The 22,117-nt window shown below is 38.3% G+C and overlaps 1 protein-coding gene across 1 annotated transcript; it reads left to right on the top strand.

Moving 5' to 3' along the window:
• Positions 1-216: 216 nt before the first annotated feature.
• Positions 217-15,732, top strand: LOC127446578 (serine/threonine-protein kinase 35-like). Its single transcript, XM_051707603.1, has 3 exons — positions 217-854; positions 3,749-4,510; positions 14,336-15,732. The coding sequence occupies exons 1-2, from the start codon at positions 395-397 to the stop codon at positions 4,471-4,473; spliced, it is 1,185 nt and encodes a 394-aa protein (XP_051563563.1). The 5' UTR covers positions 217-394; the 3' UTR covers positions 4,474-4,510; positions 14,336-15,732.
• Positions 15,733-22,117: the final 6,385 nt, after the last annotated feature.

The following is a 22,117-nucleotide window of genomic DNA, read 5'->3' as shown; positions in this document are numbered from 1 at the left end:
ATAAGGTCAAAGGTAAGGTAGCTGAAACATACAGTTTTAAGAGCAATTAAACAAATGATTACACAAGAGGTCGTGTCATCAATGTTTAAAACATGCCACAAGAGGCGTTTACTTTTTACATGTTCCCAAATAGGTCAGGAATCCCCCCCTGCCCAGCGAATTGGGATGTTCCAATGAAGTTCTCGCTTCATTCAAGATTCATTCAGTTCACACTAGATAGAAGCTTGACGGTGATTGAATCACAGTACCTCAGATTATGGAGACAACACAAAATGTCAGCGAATATTTGAGCGTTGTTTAAAAGTCTCCAACTTCCTCAAGCTTTAACCCCTTACGCAGAATTATGAAAGCGGAAGATATTTCCAAACGCATGTTCAAAACGTGAGGAGGCGCGATGGATGCAAAGGGAAGAGAGCGGCACCGGACACGAAACGCTTGCAAAAGAACCGGTGCGCAAACGGAAAGCGCCAGTGTCCTGCGCTCGCTCGACAATGATACCATGGGTGACGATTTGGACCATCAGAAACAACATGGCAGCCTTGAACGGCGGCTCATGGCACCGCGGTACAGCTTGCTCCGTGAAGTTGGAAGGGGCAGTTATGGCGTTGTGTACGAAGCGGTCGCGCGTAAATCAGGAGCGCGAGTGGCAGTGAAGAAACTGCGCTGTGACGCGCCTGAGAATGTGGAGTTGGCGCTGGCCGAGTTCTGGGCTCTAACCAGTCTGGATAAACGCCATGAGAATGTGGTGCAGCTGGAGGAGTGTGTGCTCCAGAGGAACGGTATGGCTCAGAAAATGAGCCATGGCAATAAGCGATCAAGGCAGTATTTGAGGTTGGTGGAGACCTCATTGAAAGGTAATGGTGAGATTTGACATTGATGACAATGCTAGTTTGCACACAAAAGGTTAATTGTTCCAGGAGGTCATGGGTAGAAGAATGTTTTATGATTTGTCAGACTCAAACACCGGCTTTTGGGTTAGCCCTTTTGTATTACTTTGTGACAGTTCACTCTTTTGGTAGAAGATATATATTGATCCCTTACAATGTAAACGATATATATTTGATGTTTTTGTGTATTGTCACCCTAAAATATTGGGTGAGAATCTATTATTTGGTTGTTAATCATATTTACGACGCTTCATCCGTGGCACTAGGCGTGTTGTATTGCGCATGTCTATGTGCTACATTAAGATTGTTTACATTTTATGTAAGAATGTGGCAAATGTCGGTCAGATTTTCCCTCCCCCATCTCCTCTCTTGGTTATGAAACTCTGAGGTCGGGGGTGGGGAAGAGGTGCTGGTGTGGAGGGTCAGAACCTACAGACACTCATTGCAGCCAGTGTACCAAGTAAGAACAATACATGTAGTTTGATTCTCTACACTACAACTGTTTAAAATGGGCAAATACTCAAAAGCCATCAGACAGTGGTTATTCAGAACAAATAGGCTAATCGAGGCTAATTTGATCACATAAATCATACTGTATTGGTGTGTCCTCTTTGTGTGATCTTCTGAATCATGATGAAGGTTGTTGCACTGTAAGATATGCAAAGTGTTGCTAGAGGCATTGTGCTTGAAAGCTGTTTCTCCAGTTTATATTTCCTGTAGTCTACATGGAAGTGAAACCAGGAAGAGATAAGATGTTTGGCTTGTATATGGTCAGTAACTCATATATTTATTATGATTTTACTTGGTTCAAAAGCTTGATATCAAGTGGACAAAACAACTGGCCAAGTGATACAGGTATGCAGTCCCAATAGATTAGTTGTCTTTATTGTGGCCTTTCACATTGTAAAGTGTAGCTGTAGTCAAAGATTTTAGTGGAAATAACTTTATTGGCATCGCATGTCTGAAAATGAATGGTAAACATTTTCATCATCGACGTGAGAGATTTTAGACCATTACTGGTGTTGTGATTGCAGCTTTGGAAAAGACAAGTGGTGTGTCATTTACATTATGTGTTATATTTATGACTAAACAGAGCATGTGCAGTTTCAAATAATGCTTGCTCAACAGAACAAGACAACGGGATAAAAAAACAAAGCCCATGAAAGTGCAGAGTAACGTTTATTAATTACTTTGAAGCCATTTGGATTTTACAAGGGGATAAATAGCCCTGTATTATTTTTGACCTGGTTTAAACCCAGCACATGAGCTAGTGGTTGCAGTCCAATCCAGTGAGAAGACACTCGTAGCCCTTTTCCACCGAAATTGATTCTCGTGCCGAGCCTGTGCTCCACTGGTTCACGGCCAGGACAAACTGGAGCCTATCGTAAACCGGCCGACTTTTCCACTGACCTGAGAGCCGAACGGTGACGTAACTGGTTACTGTCTACGTGGTAGTTTCATGTGACTACCTCAAACATAAACAAACATGGCGCATCACAGTGTGTTTGTATACAGCTTTTACTTATGTTTTTGAGGACATTGTATGAACTATGGCTTAACTTAATAAGTTCTGTAAACTGATACAGTGGAATCATTATTAACGTTGGCGTAGCAGATGGTTGTATTTGGATTTTTGCCATAGCATATAATATTATTGATTGAGAATCCCACCTAACAGATAGCCGCGATCATCCAAACTTAGTGAGTATGAAGCTGGTCAACAATCAATGCACAAAATAAGATGACAACAGTGTAAGAAAAGCTAACAAAGTTGTCAAATATAACAACTTCCTGAGATCAGCTGCTGAGGACACTGGCAATTCACTGTTTATCATGAGCGTTAATGGCTGAATTCAGTGCCCCGGTTAGTTAGCAGGCTGGTCGGTGTCCGAGTCCAAAACATTGCTGCTCCGTCTACTGTCGCTTTTGCTTATGTCCTTCTTATGGTCACTGTACACCCTTAAGGGTTTTTCAATTTGTTTATGATTTGGTCAATTGTCAGATTGAAGGCGGCGTGCATCATCTTCATTCGCGTAGAGTATATTTTTCCTTCGCGATCGCTCTAGCTTATCTCGGATCTTCATAAATACCATATCGCAAGTAGAGCACTCGTTTCGTCATGTTGCCAGAACGCTTTTGATGTCTGAATTTTGTGTTTTTTTTTTTTTTTTAATTGTTGTTATAGAGCGAAGAAGTACTCCTTGCTGCAGAAGGTAGCTACTGTTGTTGTTTGGGAAAACTTTACCATGGTGACGAAACATTATCCCGCCCTCCGTCCCGTGACGTAATCGGTTTCTGCGTAGAGACCAGCAAGCTTTTGGGGCCGGTGCGGAACCAGATTTTCGGCCCCGGAATGGCCTTTCTGCTTAACAATTTGAGAATTCGCACTGGCCTGGGAACCCGCATCCGAACCATGTCGGTGGAAAAAGGCTATTAAATGGCTTCAAACTGGTTCCACAGCAATCCAGCATCTGAAATTGATGACTCTTCCCTTAACTGTTTCCATTTAATAAACTCCATATTTTTTGTTCTCTCACTTTCTTACCTTTTGAAAAATGTTTTCCCTGTGCAAGGTTTACCTTAAACATGATATGTAATCTAAGTAGGCTTCAGTGAAAGTCAAAGACTAGCTATTGCTGGTATAAACCATAGTTTTACCTATGCCACAGTAGGCTTAGTTTATGGCTTAATGTTAGCCAACCATGTAGATTCTCACCATTGAAATAATCTTTTATCTCTTGTTAAAATGTTTTATTTTTGTTCAAAATTATTGTAGAGCTCTGCAATCCAAAATGGCCACCAATACTAATGCAAATACTTAAGACATTTTGAAATTCTTGCATATCTTTGTGTACTTTCAGGTGAGCGTGTATTGTCGTGTCCTGATGAACCCTGCTACCTGTGGTTTGTCATGGAGTTCTGCGAGGGAGGGGATCTGAATCAGTTCATTCTGTCTCGCCGGCCCGATCCCCGCACTAACGCCAGCTTCATGATGCAGCTGAGTAGTGCTGTGGCGTTCCTGCATCAAAACAACATTGTTCACAGAGACCTTAAACCAGATAACATCCTCATCTCGGAGCGTTCTGGTGTGCCTGTGTTGAAAGTGGCAGATTTCGGCTTGAGTAAGGTGTGTGCGGGTCTGGCTGCTGGGGTTCGGGACTCAGAGGAGGGATGGGACAAAAACAAGAACAGCGTTAACATCAACAAGTTCTGGCTCTCATCTGCATGTGGCTCTGACTTTTTTATGGCACCAGAGGTGTGGGAAGGACATTATACGGCCAAAGCAGACATTTTTGCTCTAGGCATTATCATCTGGGCCATGATTGAGAGGATCACCTTCATTGACGCAGAGTCAAAGCGGGAGCTGCTCGGGACGTACGTGCGACAGGGTTCTGATATTGTCCCGGTTGGTGAGGCACTTCTGGAGAACCCAAAGATGGTATTGAGTATTCCTCAGCGCAGGCGCTCACATATGTCGGAGGCGCTCCGGAAACTTTTGCAGGACATGTTGGCCGTCAATCCTCAGGACCGACCGGATGCGTTGGAGCTGCACAACAGGATGGGAAATGTCACCTGCGCAGCCTGAACTCTGACCTCGTGTAAATGGACACAAACACACACAGGTATACTCTCTCCAGTACAGTTTCAGTACAGTGCACATATAGATATGGCTTCAAATGTCCATGGCAGTGTGATTACATGCACAATCTTACATTGATTAGGCTGAATAACCCGACATGTAAACACCTTAAAAAGGTAAAGGTCATGCACTCTTTAAGCTAAAACAATCTGCAAACCTAGATTTGTGGCCATTACCCTGATTTCACGTTGCATGTAAACACCTTTAACAAGCGTCCTGGTGGCTTATTTAATGTGCGCATGTTTTTTCAAGTTTTGATTTCTTCAGTGTATCAGAGCTGAACGTTTTTCACTTTTCAGTTAAATTCAAAGTTTTTAATCTAAAATATCTTATTCGTGTTAGTTGTGTAGATCAGATGATTTGTCACCTTTTTCACCAGTCCTGAGTTTGCAGGTATTGTGTATAAAGGGGTGTTGGTTACCTTGAAGAGCACATGGGTGGTGCAGTTGAAAACGTATGGCGTCCTAAGATTTTTGGTTTTGAATCCAAGTCGAACCATGCACAATTCTGACATAATAAGAAACAGAAGTTGATTGTATTTCTGGAAGGCATATCAGTGTTGGATAACAGCTTCATTGTCTTTGAAATTCCCACAGAAATGAAGAAAGTTCTGTTGTGCTGCAGGTGGTTCATCACTATGGGTAGGGCTGTTTGATTATGGCAAAAATCATAATCGCGATTATTTTGGTCCATATTGAGATCGATTATTTATCACAATTTCTCATTGATTTGGAAACTTCATGCATTTATTGAACTTTAAAAAAAACTTTAAAACTTTTATTGTCTTTATAACAGTGGATTTCCTAGAACTTGGAATGTAAACTGCACTTGATAGGCCAGTTTTGAAGTTTATTTTTATAAACCGCTTCCTTATTATTTGAACTTTAGTAAAGGATATTCCATTCAAAATTATGGAATATTCCATATTCAAATTCATACACACTAGTGATAGACTATATATTGGCCATACTTGGTTGATAGGGCTGGGTATCGATACAGATTTTCCAATTTGAATCCAATCCACAAGCTCTAGCCTATGTTATACATCTAGACGATTGGACCAGGTACATCTCGCTAAAAACGCAAGCAGTTCGTCAAAGTTATACATACAACTAGCTAACTGAATCGCAGTCATGAAATCAGTTAAATCTGTTAGGAAGTATTAGCAGGCTAGTGGCTACATAGTCCTGCTGTCGTGGAAACCAGTAGTGAGGCTCGGTAACAAAAGCTAGCTATCCGGCTAATATGATATAGTTGTGTACCAAAACAAGACCACACTGACAATGCAATACAACTGTCAACTTAACAGCAACTCCGACATCAACACCATTGCTCTATATTTATGTACTATTTAGCTCAATGTTTTTTCATGATCCATATCGCTGTCAAAGGCAAGAAAGTGTTTCTTCTTCTTGTGATGTTTATTGGCAGTTGGCAATCCACCTTATGGTGCATTACTGCCACCTGCTGAGCTGGATTGTGGGGTGTCACAAAGTCTTTCAGTGGAGTCAAATGTCCAAGTACATATATAGCTGCAGCCCGGAGATCTCTAAATTGGGGCTGAATCTCCAAAAGAGGGTGGGGCTACTCCAAAAGGGGGTTCGCCAACTCCAAAAGGGGGTGTCACTTCCACTCACGGTTAGGGAAAGGGTTAGGTTTGGGGCTCCCTATATCTTTGCTGGTAGTTTGGAGCTCCCGTCCCTTTTTGGAACTCTGCCTGGAGCTATATCCTTCTCCAAATGCCGAAGATGATGAAATTGCCCAAATTTAATCGAAAGAGGTCTCACACACCTTATCTAGGATTAAATCCTAAACAGAGTATACTTTAAAGGTAGCTTACCTGCTGGGGTTTACTTGTAAACAAACAAGTTATGTTTACATTCATTCTTGAGGTCGAACAAACTTGTGGAATGCATTTCCACCCCTGTTAATGGTATGAAATGTATATTGTGATTAAATATAGACATCGAACGATATGAAAAAAATATTATGATAATATTTTTGGCCATATTGCCCAGCCCTAATTTGACTACATTTCAGTTTTAGCCTAATATCCATTTGCCTACAAATGAAAGCAATCTGACATTTCTCATTACCAATTTTGATACCACAACAAAATACTTACTAATTTGAGTTTACATTTACAATAGACAAAAATAACTGTGTTTACATTAGCCTTATACGTCACAAAGATGGGAATTTTCATGGCATTTTCATGGAATTTAGAAGTGTTTTTTACAATTTAGGCACATATCCAAATTACCACATTTTTACCAGCCCGATTGTAAGACTGTCGTCATCGGCAATAGTGTCAGTTCCATATTCTACTGACAGCCTTGTCAATGGATAGTGCACATTTTCTGTTTTCAAATATTTTTTTAGGGAATTTTGAGTAAATACTGGCTAAGTGTGTGATCAATTTTGTGTATATTGTATTCACTATCATTAAATACTATTACACAGATCAGCATTTTATACCAACATTTTATATACCTGCTCCCTAGACATTCCCGACAATCTGCCATTAGAAACCCCTTATCTGTCGACCACTTGTACACAAAGTACAAGCTTATATTGATTGATTAAGAGTCTGTGGGGTTATGATTCTATCATGATATGACTCATTTAATAACATAACTTCTTTTTTTAAAGCTCCTGCATGTGTGCTGTAAGAGCGTCTTTTGTTTTTATAAATGCATGTTGGGATAGCTGTTACACAACCACACCCAGTAACCACCACCCCTCCTCTAACACTCCTCATCTTATCCTTTCCTCCCTCTCTCTTTCTCTCTCTTTCTATTTCCATGCTTTTTGCCCTGGGGGGACAGCCATCATCAGGCAGACCAGGTGACTGGGAGTTGTTCCTAGTCCAGAAAAGGAAAGATTTTGTTTTGACATGCCACACATAACTGACAGTTCTTTGCAGGGACCAGAATGTAGTCTAATTTTTCACCTTGAAGCACTCAGATTAAAACTAAAAAAACGCAACTTGTGTTTTAATCGTTTCCAAAAAGCATCTTGATTTTATGCAGTTCATAAAATGATGTACTTAGGGATGTATTTTAGGGTGCATTTTATCAGTTATTAAAATATTTATTTGTGAGTATGTATCTGTATAAACACTGACATATAAGGCATTTGAAAAGAATGTGACCATATAAGAAAGGAATAGGGTTCATGAGTTAGATGGGGGAGCCATAATGAGGACATTACAGCTGTCTGTTTCTCCAGTCTTCTTTTGTTCACCATCCCCCTCTTCTTCTCCTTCTGCTGCTTTGCTCAGACAGAAAGTGAATACTGCAAGGAACCTCTTGGTTAATTTGCTCTCAGACAGTGGTGTGCGTGTGGGATATATGAAAGGGTGGGTTTGTGCCTGAAACAGCGTATGTTTTTTGTCAGAGTGACTGCAGCAGGGCATTTAGTAGGCCAGCTATTCCTGACTCAGCACATAGTTTGAGCTGCAGGATACGGGGAGGGGGGTGAGGTCTTTTTACTGAATGCAGCTGAGAGGCTTAAAGATCAATCTGCAGTTGTTGAAATGCTAACTAATGACAGATAGCCAAAGAAGATTTTTCTGTTAGTCGTGTTTTGTGTTTGTTTTCCCCAATACTTGTAATCTGGTTACTCAAGCAATCTGATGAGATTCTGATGCATTTGAGAGTAAAGTATTATGCAACACCACCAACCACTATGACATCACCGCTTTGCATTCTTTCTGCCCCATCACTCCAAATGCTGGGCTAGAAATTACATGACTCTTCTTTGCTTTTTTTGTGTTTCCAGTGTTGCTTTTTCTTTTTCACTTGCATTTTGGGCCTTGTTAATGCTAGAAAAATTCTTATGTATTCCAGGCCAAGGCTGTGAGATTTAAAGACTTTTTCTACATTTTCAACACTAGCAAAAGTGTAAATTCTAGATATCAAATTAACGTGGGAAAATAACGCTGAGAAATACGTATTCTTGATCGCAAAAATGGAATTTCCATTAGTACAAAATAAAAATAAAAATCATAATTCTTAATAACAAATTACAGATATTGAAAATGAGCATTTTAACTAGTTGTACAGTTGTGCTCAAAAGTTTGCATACCCTGGCAGAAATTGTGAAATTTTGGCATTGATTTTGAAAATATGATTGATCATGCAAAAAAACTTTTTTGGCCCCCAAAAAAGTTTTTTATTTAAGGATAGTGATCATATGAAACCATTTATTATCACATAATTGTTTGGCTCCTTTTTAAATCATAATGATAACAGAAATCACCCAAATGGCCCTGATCAAAAGTTTACATACCCATGTATGTTTGGCCTTGTTACAGACACACAAGGTGACACACACAGGTTTAAATGGCAATTAAAGGTTAATTTCCCACACCTGTGGCTTTTTAAATTGCAATTAGTGTCTGTGTATAAATAGTCAATGAGTTTGTTAGCTCTCACGTGGATGCATTGAGCAGGCTAGATACTGAGCCATGGGGAGCAGAAAAGAACTGTCAAAAGACCTGTGTAACAAGGTAATGGAACTTTATAAAGATGGAAAAGGATATAAAAAGATATCCAAAGCCTTGAAAATGCCAGTCAGTACTGTTCAATCACTTATTAAGAAGTGGAAAATTCAGGGATCTCTTGATACCAAGCCAAGGTCAGATAGACCAAGAAAGATTTCAGCCACAACTGCCAGAAGAATTGTTCAGGTTACAAAGAAAAACCAACAGGTAACCTCAGGAGAAATACAGGCTGCTCTGGAAAAAGACAGTGTGGTTGGTTCAAGGAGCACAAAAAGACGATACTTGAACAAAAATGAGCTGCATGTTCAAGTTGCCAGAAAGAAGCCTTTACTGCGTCAATGCCACAAAAAAGCCCGGTTACAATATGCCCGACAACACCTTGACACACCTCACAGCTTCTGGCACACTGTAATTTGGAGTGATGAGACCAAATTAGAGCTTTATGGTCACAACCATAAAGCGCTATGTTTGGAGAGGGGTCAACAAGGCCTATAGTGAAAAGAACACCATCCCCACTGTGAAGCATGGTGGTGGCTCACTGATGTTTTGGGGGGGTGTGTGATCTCTAAAGGCACGGGGAATCTTGTGAAAATTCATGGCAAGATGAATGCAGCATGTTATCAGAAAATACTGGCAGACAATTTGCATTCTTCTGCACGAAAGCTGCGCATGGGATGCTCTTGGTCTTTCCAGCACAACAATGACCCTAAGCACAAGGCCAAGTTGACCCTCCAGTGGTTACAGCATAAAAAGGTGAAGGTTCTGGAGTGGCCATCACAGTCTCCTGAATTTTGAATTTTGAATTTTTTTGAACCGAATTAGTTACGGTTTAGTTAGTTAGTTAATTAGTTATTAATTATGCCTAATTAATTGAAATAATTAGTGCTGCACAGTTAATTGTATTTTAAGCATGATCATGGATTCTGCCTCTCACGGTTAAGATTAACGGACTGCGATATTAATTAGGGACGGACATTCATCAATAATTTGGTATTCGAATATTTAAGCTCATAAAAAATGAATACTCGAATATTCTATTATTTAAATGAAGGTAATTAACGAGAAAGAGACGTAAAATTATTTTAGTCATAAAGGTTGCGTCACCATTTAAAAAAACAAGCTTCTAATTATATCCAAAACAAGCTTATATTATATTCTGTTTTTTTGTTGAAAACATTTAAACAAACAATGCGTGAAAACAAAAAAGTATAGAATGAATGCATTTAAGCTCACGCAAAGCGAAGAAAAAGAAACCGCTAATAAAATAGACTGACACCATTAACGTACAGGACGAATATAAACACACAGCATAAAATAGTTATGTTTATATTGTATCTCATGTCATGTTTTTGTTGAGAAAAACAAGCATATCCATGTGCTCCGTAAACTATACTCATTTGTAAACACCAGTTTAAATGATGGAATGTCCCTTACCTCAGCTAGCAAAGTCTTTCTCAGATGCCATGTTTGTTGTTTACAGAAGGGTTGCGGGGATTAGGTTGTTACAGGGACACTGCTTTCTGACGAGTTACACACATACGGAAATAAAGAGTACACCGCTTATCCAGTACATTTAAACAGGAACCCAGCTTTCCTGCTGTAAGCCATATCGAAATAACTCTTTTTGGTGTCCATCTAAATGTACTGACAGAACGGTTTGCTCATCTAACGTGATCAACTCGTGTCCACACTCAACAGCGCCACCCAGTGCATTCTGTTACAACTGCCAGTTTTAGTTTGTGTGTTCAGGATTTAACATGCATCTCACTGTATATATGGCCAGCAAAGCAAAACTTGGCGAAATTCGAATAGTATTTTTACTTTCAAATAATTATTGCAGAACAAATACTCAAGTATTCGACTATTCGTGCACATCCCTAATATTAATAAGCTAGCCAGCACAAATTAGCAGCCAGGTAAAGTTGAATATTGTTGTTAATTTTCATTATATAGTGTCTATGGATGATAGATCAAATCACAAGCACTGTCGAAGTCTATTTTTAACTCAACTGACCCTTCACGCTCTTTACAAGTAATCTACTGACCAATAACGGTTTCATTTTCGAGCAACCTCTGAATGCGTAGCCTTCATGTCTTGTATGTCCGCCGCTCTTATCTGTAGTGTGTTACTCATACTCAGAACACAGACAAGGTAAAACATAGCACAATGTCAAGTATAGTGCTCAGACCATTTATTTATTTGTTAAAAATTAATTCTTGTTTTTTTTTTTTTTTTTTTATTACAATAATGATTAAATTTGTGGCTTTCCATTCCAGAACATTGATGGATAATTCGTTTTGATTGGTTAGAGCAGTTTGCCGTTCTTGCTGCGTCGCTCACATTACAAGATTATATCTCTGACCACTCAAGACTGGCTCAGATCACATCGCTGAACGGCTCATAATTAACGAGCATCGCAAACTGTAAAATCCAACCAAAAATAATATTCAAAGCGCTCCAGATATACTTAAGTTGCACATTTGTGTAATTACAAATATGTTTGGCAATTACAAGTTTCTAAACAAATGTAAAGTAAACCATAGCACTGTGGTTTTATGGACCGAGGAGGAGATGTGAACATTTCACGATACACAGAATGGAAGGATGAGAACAAAACTGATGTCAGCAGAAACAACACAAAGTCTTCCTTGCCAGAAGTAAAGGCTTGAGACCGTATATCAATTACGTGTGCTAAATTATTACAAAAATATATTAATATTGTTTATTACTATTGTACAATATATTGCAATATAACAATAACGATGACAATAATATTTAAAAAATTGATCTCTTAAAGACAACTCAAGTGAAAACATCCTACAGATTAACTCTTTTTATTGGCAGTAAAGCATGAGCAAAACATTACTTAGAGTAACTTAATTAAGGAATAATTTACTAGCTTGTAGTTTTAACACCTTGTTCAACATGAGAGCTAGTGTTAAATGTAATTACATTATACATTTGCAGTGGCAACAGTGATTTTTTTTTAAATATATATATATATATATATATATATATATATATATATATATATATATAGATAGATATATTTGCCCAAATTGTGCTTAATAATAAAATATCTCAAATGACAGAATAATCATGATTAATAATTGATTACATTTGAGTAAAATAATCATGATTATCACTTTCACCATTATCGTGCAGCCCTAGAATTAATCGCAGTTAATAGTATTTGGTGAAAAATGCCCTCAAATAACAATAATTCAGTATATAATGATTAATAAGTATAACTCTAACTTTTTTTGACATGCAGTGACATTTTTAATTTTTCTTTTTAATCACTGTTCCGTACCCCCTCCTTAATAAAAAGAAAATGATGGACAGACAGACCCTGTTCATGCAGAATAAAACCTTTATAAGGTTACTAATGTGGAGTCTTTATCTCATGTGAGTGATCAATTTTATACATGTATTTTAAAATTAAATTTCAGAAGGATTTTACTATGAGGAACACAATGACTGAGTGCACCTTTAATTATGTTGATTTGAGAGTCACCGTCTTGTGTGTGGAACGTTTAGGACTGTGTATGCCAGCTTTATAATCTCAACAGTAGCAATTTATTTATACCAGTAATTATTTATTTACATCAGGCAAGTAGGCTATTGTTTTGAAAGCAAAATGCAACTAATAATAAAAGAAACTGTAGGCTGTCATCTGCTCTACCGTACAGTGCGACCAACGCAAAGCAGATGTGTTTACTCACACGACCCTACACTGCAGCGCTGCTGAACCTGATGTGTTGCGCGCTTCTGCTGACTAGCTCAGTTTCGTCACACTTTAATAATGTTTAGCGTTCCAGTCAGTTCATAACTAAATACAACAGGATGCACGAATATGAGCAAGGATTAAAAAGAAAGAGGTAGATTTGGCATGCAGGTGCGAGGAACTTGTCGATAGACTAAAATTCATACTCTCGCTACCGCTCGTGTGAGAGTGATTATTACAAGTGCCAATGGTGGATCAAACAATAATTTGTGGACCACCTACGGTATCATTGCGGACCCCCTGTTGAAGACCCTTGGTTTGTAGTGTATGTGCATTTCCAACTGTATTCCCAGAAATGTTTTGTTGACTTCTTGTGTTCTATCCTTTGACGTTTGTTATTCGGTCTGTTGTTAAAAACCTGTCAGAATGACGCTTATGTGTTTACATGGCCACATAAGCAGATTTCTGCGAGAGAAACCTAGGTGTGTTAAACCGCTTTATCTTAAACCCCTAAACGGCGTAAGGAAATCGGCGTTCTCATTTACATGATCTTTCAGAACGCCACCGTTTTCTTAAGTGCATGTAAACGTGGTCTATCTGTCCAAGTTAGATTTCTTATAAAGGCTTTTCTAAGGCTGCTTCAATGTACACATGCGTCAGACAGATGCTTTTTGGAGCATCTCACTTTGGTTGCATCATAAACACAGCGTTTTTAGGTCGCTGTGTCAAGTTAAATGTAGTTTGAAACTTCTCGAGTCTCAAGATCCCTGCATTCAGAATTGTGATCCATCCAGCTGTGTTTGAACGCAAGATGCATTCTCATCTTTTCCTGTTGCTAGTGTTGAGCAAGCCTGAGTGTGGTTTGTTGTCTGTACAGCTGCGCGTTGCCTGTACAGCTTGAGTTTCGCTTACTGCCCCCTGCTGAAAACAGGAAGTACCTCAAGCTTGAATTATCCATAGGTGGGAATATTCCTTATTACAGTTTGGAGACATAAATTTGGAACAATTTATTTTTTATATAATTAATCGCACTGAATTAATGCATTAAATCGAGAGCCCTAGTAACAACGTAATGTTTTATTTAAAAACATCATATATTTTACTAGCTAGAAGTGCATTGCTGATATGGGAAATTACTTATAGATTTATTGCGTTTTGAATAGGAGTGAATAACAATTAGGATTGTGAGAATCTACTAGTACAAATGCATTTACAGATATCAAAAGTTAATTTCAGAATGTGTATTTCTGTGAATAATGATGTTATTACTAGTGCAAACGTAATTACTGATATAAAAATCAGCACTTTCACTAAGTAATTCCATTCCTGATATCAAGAATTAGCATTTTAACTAGTGCAAATTTAATTGTTGACATTCATATGCTGCACATAATTAAATGCAAAAATGGATTACGATAGTTGGGACTGTGTGGAATTTTATGAACGACTGGCAGTTCATGTGCATGTTTCACGTGGGCCTGCTAATAACTAATTATTTTAAGTACTAATTTCTGTTTGTCATTATAAAGATGTAGAGTTCGATTTATTTACTTGTATTTTTCTTTCTTTTTAGGCTTTCCCTTTCCACAACAGAACAGAAGGGACCGCATTGCATGGAAAACTGTGAACCTTCATCGCTGATATAATGTGAAGAGTACAAAGTACTTAACTTACACATTTACAGATACACAAATAGATTTTTCAACTGACCTTTTTTTTTTTTTTCCAGTTGTGTTTTAAACAAATCATTCACAAAATGTACATTATCAGCAAGTTCACAAGTGTGCAGCCTAACTCAATCATCAGTTGCATCACTAAGAGTGAAGTAAAAATAAAACAAAATGTTGTGATACAGTGAGTACAATCAAACTAAAGCAAGCTCTTTTTAAGTCTTACTGAGTGACTGGGACTTTAAAATTCTCTTCATGGAGCTTCCCTAGTTGCACGTCTTCTAAAACAATCCTTTGGCATAAAATGGATCTCAAATTATTTTCAGTTGCTTACTAAAATTGGGGCGAAAAACTCTGATTATTTGCCAAAACAAACACTATTTACAGTACAAAGACACCTAAGATAATTTTGAACCCAAGCATAGGCATACATGCACACTTGTTTTCATTGAGTGCTGGTGTCCAGTAGCAAATATACTCATAGTTTTACACTTGGGTCCAACCAGTTAATCTTATTTGAGTCAGAAAATTCAGAGAACAGCACACTTGAATCTTCAGATCTTCAGCCTCACTGTTACACCATCATATCTTAAGTGAAAAGTATGAGAATAAAAGGCAACATTTTAAACCCTGGTTTTAATTTGCCATAAAAATGCTTATGATTTTGAAGTTGCCCATGTCCAATATTGAGATTTCCCATTAATGCAGTATGGCCCTGATGCCTTGAAGTGTAAAGATTTCCTTTAGGTTTTGTTTTCTATTTTACAGCTTTATCTTTTTTAACATGCAGTACATTCTCCAAGCTTTCAATATTTGAACACTTTACATACTAAGTGTGTGCAGTTTAAACCTTTTAGGTGCCAGTTTTACATTGTGTTAGAGTGTTTCTTGCCCAAAAAGATTGATTAATTGATTCTGGTACCCTATTTTAAGTCAGACTTTCTAGAGCCGCTGGCTTCTATGAATAAGCAGTGTAAACATCCCTTCAACACATACACACCCACACACACAAATTTTGGGAGTTGGTAGATTTTGCTTAAGTATGTTTAAGGGAGCAGTTAAAGAGGATGAGAGTGTTATTTTTGTTTTACATTTATAAATTTCTTATTTGTACTAATGCATTTCCAATATAGAACAGTGGATTTGTTTTGATTGATTTATTGTAAAATTACATGCTTTTTGCTGGATGCTCAAAAGAGTTTGTATTGTTCCTCAAAAACACGATGGGAGCTCCATAGTGGTACCATTGCTCTCTTACTTTCAGTCGTATCTTGAAATGAACTAAATGATTCATAGATTGTTTGCTTGTTTGTGGGTATGTTTTTTGCCTGAGAGTTTGTGTGTGCTATAGTTCTACCTCAGCACTCCTGTGTTTTAGTAACTAATCCACTAAATTAACTAGCAGTGCTTTCTGTTTTTGGAGACAAGAAGTTAATGTGCTTGAGATGTTTTTATTTATTATATTATTATTATTATTTTTTTTTTAAATAATAAATCTATAGTCTCAAACTATCTGACCAGTATTTTTAACTTTACTTTTTAATTCCTCTTTCTCGTTTATATGTCTGTTAAATGCTGTCTGCTGTAGAAGAAACTTGAGGCTTGTGAAATTAAGTTCTACTGAGTTGTACTGGACTGTATTGTTTTTTTTTTTTACCTACGTTTACCTTCTCTTCACTTAGGAACAAAATGTTTGGTTACACTTTTGTCAGGAAATGTTTTGTTTTCTTTATAGGCATAATGACAAATTTTCATTTCTTTTAAATCAAATTTGATGGATTTATTTTCCCCGAATGGCATTTTAAATGATTGTATCTTTCGTGAGGTTCAAACGCAGCCCAGTGGTTCTTAGACCACAAAGGGCAGTTATCGTTTTAGAGAGAGAGAGTTGGTTAATGTCATTGCATTTTTATTTTTTTTTTTTTTTGTCCTCTGTATTATGACTGTTTTCAGTTTGAATGTTTTGGAGTGCTTAAACGCTGATAATTTTGTCATAGCAGTCAGAAAACCATGGTATTAGACTGCACATGCACTGAGGATGAGTCTCCTAAGAGTGAGCAGAGCAGAATACAAGATCACTTCTTGCTTTATCACCTCTTGTTACATCTCTACATTCTTCTTTGTATTTTTTGTGGTCCAACTTTGACTGTAAAACACACTCATCTATGCAACCTTTTCTCTTACACTGTGTGACGCTGCCTGCTAAACTAGCCTCTTTAGACCTTGAAATCTTTGTGGCTTTTTTGTTCTTGTGTTATGACTGTTTTTTTGTGGGGCAGTTTGTGCTTTGTGTGAGAATTTGACTTTTTTTCCCCTTCTGTTTTGATGGGGTTTTTTTTTTCTTCAATAAACTGAAAATACATAACCTTATGTGTTTTTCATGTTTATAAGGATATGCCTCTTTGTTCACCCCAAGATATTTAATGTTTGAACAAGTTGAAAATTTTAACATATATAAAAAATATATATGTATATATGTGTGTGTGTGTGTGTGTTTGCTGTACCCTAAAATATTTTTGCTGTTTGTAAGTTCTTTTATAGAGTATAACTTGCTAGAGGTCTGCACGAGCATGAAGTTGAAGCCCATACACAGAACCGCATGATTCGACCAGTAGCATCAAATTAAGCCAAATTTCAACCCAAAATCGCTGGTGTTCTTAATTTCTTCTCCAAGCAAGTAAATTGCATGCAATATGCTATATTTTATTTAAAGGGATAGGTCACCCAAAATGAAAATTCTTTAATGATTTATTCACCCTCATGCCATCCCAGATGTGAATGAGTTTCTTTCTTCTGCTGAACACAAATGAAAATTTTCAGAATAATATCTCCGCTCTGTAGGTCCATACATTGCATGTAAATGGTGGCCAGAACTTTGAAGATCCAAAAAGCACATAAATGCAGTGTAAAAGTAATCCACACGACTTCAGTGATTAAATCTATATCTTCAGAAGCGATATATGTGTGGGAGAGAAACAGATCAATATTTAAGTCGTTTTTTTACTATAAATTGTCCTCCCTGCCCAGTAGGTGGCAATATGCACAACGAATATGAATCGGCAAAAACAAAAGAATGTGAAAGTGGAGATTTATAGTAAAAAGGACTTAAATATTGATCTGTTTCTCATCCACACCTATCACTTCTAAAGATATGGATTTAACCACTGAAGTCATATGGATTACTTTATATGCGTTTTGGACCTTCAAAGTTCTGGTCACCATTCACTTGCACTGTACTGTATTAAGTATACAGGTGCATCTCAATAAATTAGAATGTCGTGGAAAAGTTCATTTATTTCAGTAATTCAACTCAAATTGTGAAACTCGTGTATTAAATAAATTCAATGCACACAGACTGAAGTAGTTTAAGTCTTTGGTTCTTTTAATTGTGATGATTTTGGCTTACATTTAACAAAAACCCACCAATTCACTATCTCAAAAAATTAGAATACATCATAAGACCAATAAAAAAAAAATTTTTAGTGAATTTTTGGCCTTCTGGAAAGTATGTTCATTTACTGTATATGTACACAATACTTGGTAGGGGCTCCTTTTGCTTTAATTACTGCCTCAATTTGGCATGGCATGGAGGTGATCAATTTGTGGCACTGCCGAGGTGGTATGGAAGCCCAGGTTTCTTTGACAGTGGCTTTCAGCTCATCTGCATTTTTTGGTCTCTTGTTTCTCATTTTCCTCTTGACAATACCCCATAGATTCTCTATGGGGTTCAGGTCTGGTGAGTTTGCTGGCCAGTCAAGCACACCAACACCATGGTCATTTAACCAACTTTTGGTGCTTTTGGCAGTGTGGGCAGGTGCCAAATCCTGCTGGAAAATGAAATCAGCATCTTTAAAAAGCTGGTCAGCAGAAGGAAGCATTAAGTTCTCCAAAATTTCTTGGTAAACAGGTGCAGTGACTTTGGTTTTCAAAAAACACAATGGACCAACACCAGCAGATGACATTGCACCCCAAATCATCACAGACTGTGGAAACTTAACACTGGACTTCAAGCAACTTGGGCTATGAGCTTCTCCACCCTTCCTCCAGACTCTAGGACCTTGGTTTCCAAATGAAATACAAAACTTGCTCTCATCTGAAAAGAGGACTTTGGACCACTGGGCAGCAGTCCAGTTCTTCTTCTCCTTAGCCCAGGTAAGATGCCTCTGACGTTGTCTATGGTTCAGGAGTGGCTTAACAAGAGGAATACAACAACTGTAGCCAAATTCCTTGACACGTCTGTGTGTGGTGGCTCTTGATGTCTTGACCCCAGCCTCAGTCCATTCCTTGTGAAGTTCACCCAAATTCTTGAATCGATTTTGCTTGACATTCCTCATAAGGCTGCGGTTCTCTTGGTTGGTTGGTTGTGCATCTTTTTCTTCCACACTCTTTCCTTCCACTCAACTTTCTGTTAACATGCTTGGATACAGCACTCTGTGAACAGCCAGCTTCTTTGGCAATGAATGTTTGTGGTTTACCCTCCTTGTGAAGGGTGTCAATTATTGATCTGTCAGATCAGCAGTCTTCCCCATGATTGTGTAGCCTAGTGAACCAAACTGAGAGACCATTTTGAAGGCTCAGGAAACCTTTGCAGGTGTTTTGAGTTGATTAGCTGATTGGCATGTCACCATATTCTAATTTTTTGAGATAGTGAATTGGTGGGTTTTTGTTAAATATGAGCCAAAATCATTACAATTAAAAGAACCAAAGACTTAAACTACTTCAGTCTGTGTGCATTGAATTTATTTAATACACGAGTTTCACAATTTGAGTTGAATTACTGAAATAAATGAACTTTTCCACGACATTCTAATTTATTGAGATGCACCTGTAATTGTTTTAATAATTAATTATATTATGTAGAATTGTTAATTTACATATGGAAATCTCCCTTAATCTCTTTAAAACTCCCTATCCAGTAATCATGAACAGCTGGAAAGGTCATGAAATAGTTGGAAATGGAAATTCATTAGTCAAAATGTTTTGGAACCATGTGATTAAATGGAGAACTTGTAGTTTAAAAATTTCAGTAGATGTAGTTTAATATGTGTGCTTTTTCAAGCCCTGAATGCGATTTAGTCCCAACAGCCAAAACAGAAATCCTAATGTAATCTTTTTGTTCAGAGTCATATTGCTGTGACCAGACTTTAGTTTGATTATCACAGTCCAGCTACTAAGTAGTCATTTGATTTTTGTCGCCTGATATTCCAAAGGGCATATTATACTAATCAGTCCAGACAAGATAAATCCCCTCTTAAAACAAATTGATCACCATCCATAGACATCTGCTATCCACTGTATTAGGCAGTCATGCATAAGAGGACATTTTGTTCCCATACACCAGCACCCAAACACCTGCCTGTGTTCACAGACCAACAGTATTAGCACTGACATTTTTGGTCTTAACCTACTTTCAAATCTCAAGTTAAAAAGCACTGACATGGTAGTGAAAAAAATGGAAATATGTTGGCTCTATCCAATAAGCCAAGCAGGTGTAATTGCTGTATGTTTTATGCATATTTAAACTTGGAATGAAGTGACGGACATAAAGAAGCTTGAAAAGAGTCAGGAGACATGGGGGATGGGGAATGTTCAGTCTATGGCCATGGTATGTACAGGGGGAGGGTCTCCTTTTTGTGTGTAAGTAGGATGGAAATGTGTTGGGAGAGTCTTTGTACTCGGTGGCTCCGAGGAAGGAGGCAAAACAACTTTACGATGAAGGTCATTACATAACCGCATATGCATGTATTGATTTGGTGGTTGCAGAACCAAATACCAGGACTATTCAAATAACATGTAAAAAGGACAAGAATATAAAGTAAATATTACTTTTTCAAATATATGCTTTGAAGTGCATATAGAAGGCTGATCTATATATGTATTATAATCTTTAATTTTATTAAATTTAATTGATTTTAGTTGTAGCATAATTATTTGTGCTTAGCCATACTTTACCATTATCCATTCTAGATTTTACTGTAATCATTGTGTAGGTTTTGGTGGTGTGCCATTGTGCTTCATTGAAATGCTTCAAGTCCATTTGCAAATGACAGTTCACGACTACACAGTGGCTCAACAGTATATAAGGGATAGGCTTTTATCTTACATAGGTCTTACATACACAGATGAGTCAAAACTTTATAACCATTCACAGGTGAAGCAAATAATGTTGATCATCTCCTAACAAGGCCTCATGTCAAGGTCTGGGTAGATTAGATGGAAAGTGAACAATCAGTTCTTGTAGTCAAGGTGTTTTATGCAGGAGAAATGGGCAGGAGTAAAGACCTAAGTGACTTTGACCAGGGGCCAAATTGTTATGGTCAGACAACTGGGTCAGAGCATCTCTGAAATGACAAGGCTTGTGGGGTGCTCCCAGTCAGCAGTGGTAAGTACCTACCGAAAGTGGTCCCAGAAGGAACAAACCACAAACCAGCGACAAGGTGTTGAGCGCCCAAGGCTCATTGATGCGCGAGGGCAACGAAGGGTATCCCATCTGGTCCAAACCGACAGAAGGTCTACTGTGTCACAAGTCAGAAAATTTTAATGATGGTTACTGGAGAAATGTGTCACAACACACAGTGCATCACACCCTGCTGCATATGGGGCTGCATAGCCGCAGACCGTTCAGAGTGCCCATGATGACCCCTGTCCACCGTCGAATGCGCCTACAATGGGCACGTGAGCGTCGGAACTGGACCTTGGAGCAGTGGAAAAAGGTTGCCTGGTCCGATGAGTCCCGTTTCCTTTCACGTGGACGGCCGTGGACGTGTGCGCCATTTACCTGGGGAAGTGATGGCACCAGGATGCATTGTGGGAAGACAACAAGCCAGTGGAGGGAGTGTGATGCTCTAGGCAATGTTCTGCTGGGAAACCCTGGGTCCGGCCATTCATGTGGACGTCAATTAGACACCTGCCACCTGCCTAAACTTTGTTGCAGACCAGGTACATCCCTTTATGACAATGGTGTTCCCTAATGGCAGTGGCCTCTTTCAGCAGGATAATGCACCCTGCCACACCACACACATTGTTTGGGAATGGTTTGAGGAACATGATGAAGAGTTTAAGGTGTTGCCCTGGCCTCCAGATTCCCCAGATCTCAATCCGATTGAGCATCTGTGGGATGTGCTGGAGATGGACCAACAAGTCCGGTCCACGGCGGCTCCACCTCACAACTTACAGGACTTGAAGGATCTGCTGCTAATTTCTTTGTGCCAGATACCACTGGACACCTTCAGAGGTCTTGTAGAGTCCATGCCTCAGTGGGGCGGCGCTTTTTTGGCAGCACACGGAGGCCAACAGCATATTAGGCAGGTGGTCATAATGTTTTGACTCATCAGTGTAATATATTGATGGTGTTGGTTTGTTTGTGTTATATCAAACCACAGCTTGCTCAGCTGGCAAGTCCTAAAAACAGTCTATTATTTTTGGCAAAATATTTGACAATTTTGTCATCATTTACTCACCCACATTTTGTTCCAAACCTCAGTGACTTTCTTTCTTCTGTGGAACACAAAAAGGAGATGTTAGGTATGACGGCGTTTTAGTGCCACGTTAAAAAAAAAAGCTATATTTCAAGAAAAAAGTTGTCATATTTTGAGAATAATCATTGTCATTCAAAATGTTTTGAGAATAATCTCATATCATGCCTTTTATTAGAATAAAGTCAAAGTTTTGAGAATATAGTCATA

This window comes from Myxocyprinus asiaticus, chromosome 9 (genome assembly GCF_019703515.2).
Source record: "Myxocyprinus asiaticus isolate MX2 ecotype Aquarium Trade chromosome 9, UBuf_Myxa_2, whole genome shotgun sequence".
In the NCBI taxonomy this organism is placed as follows: domain Eukaryota; kingdom Metazoa; phylum Chordata; class Actinopteri; order Cypriniformes; family Catostomidae; genus Myxocyprinus; species Myxocyprinus asiaticus.
Note: the sequence above shows the minus strand (reverse complement) of the source record. Positions and strands in the feature narration are given on the sequence as shown.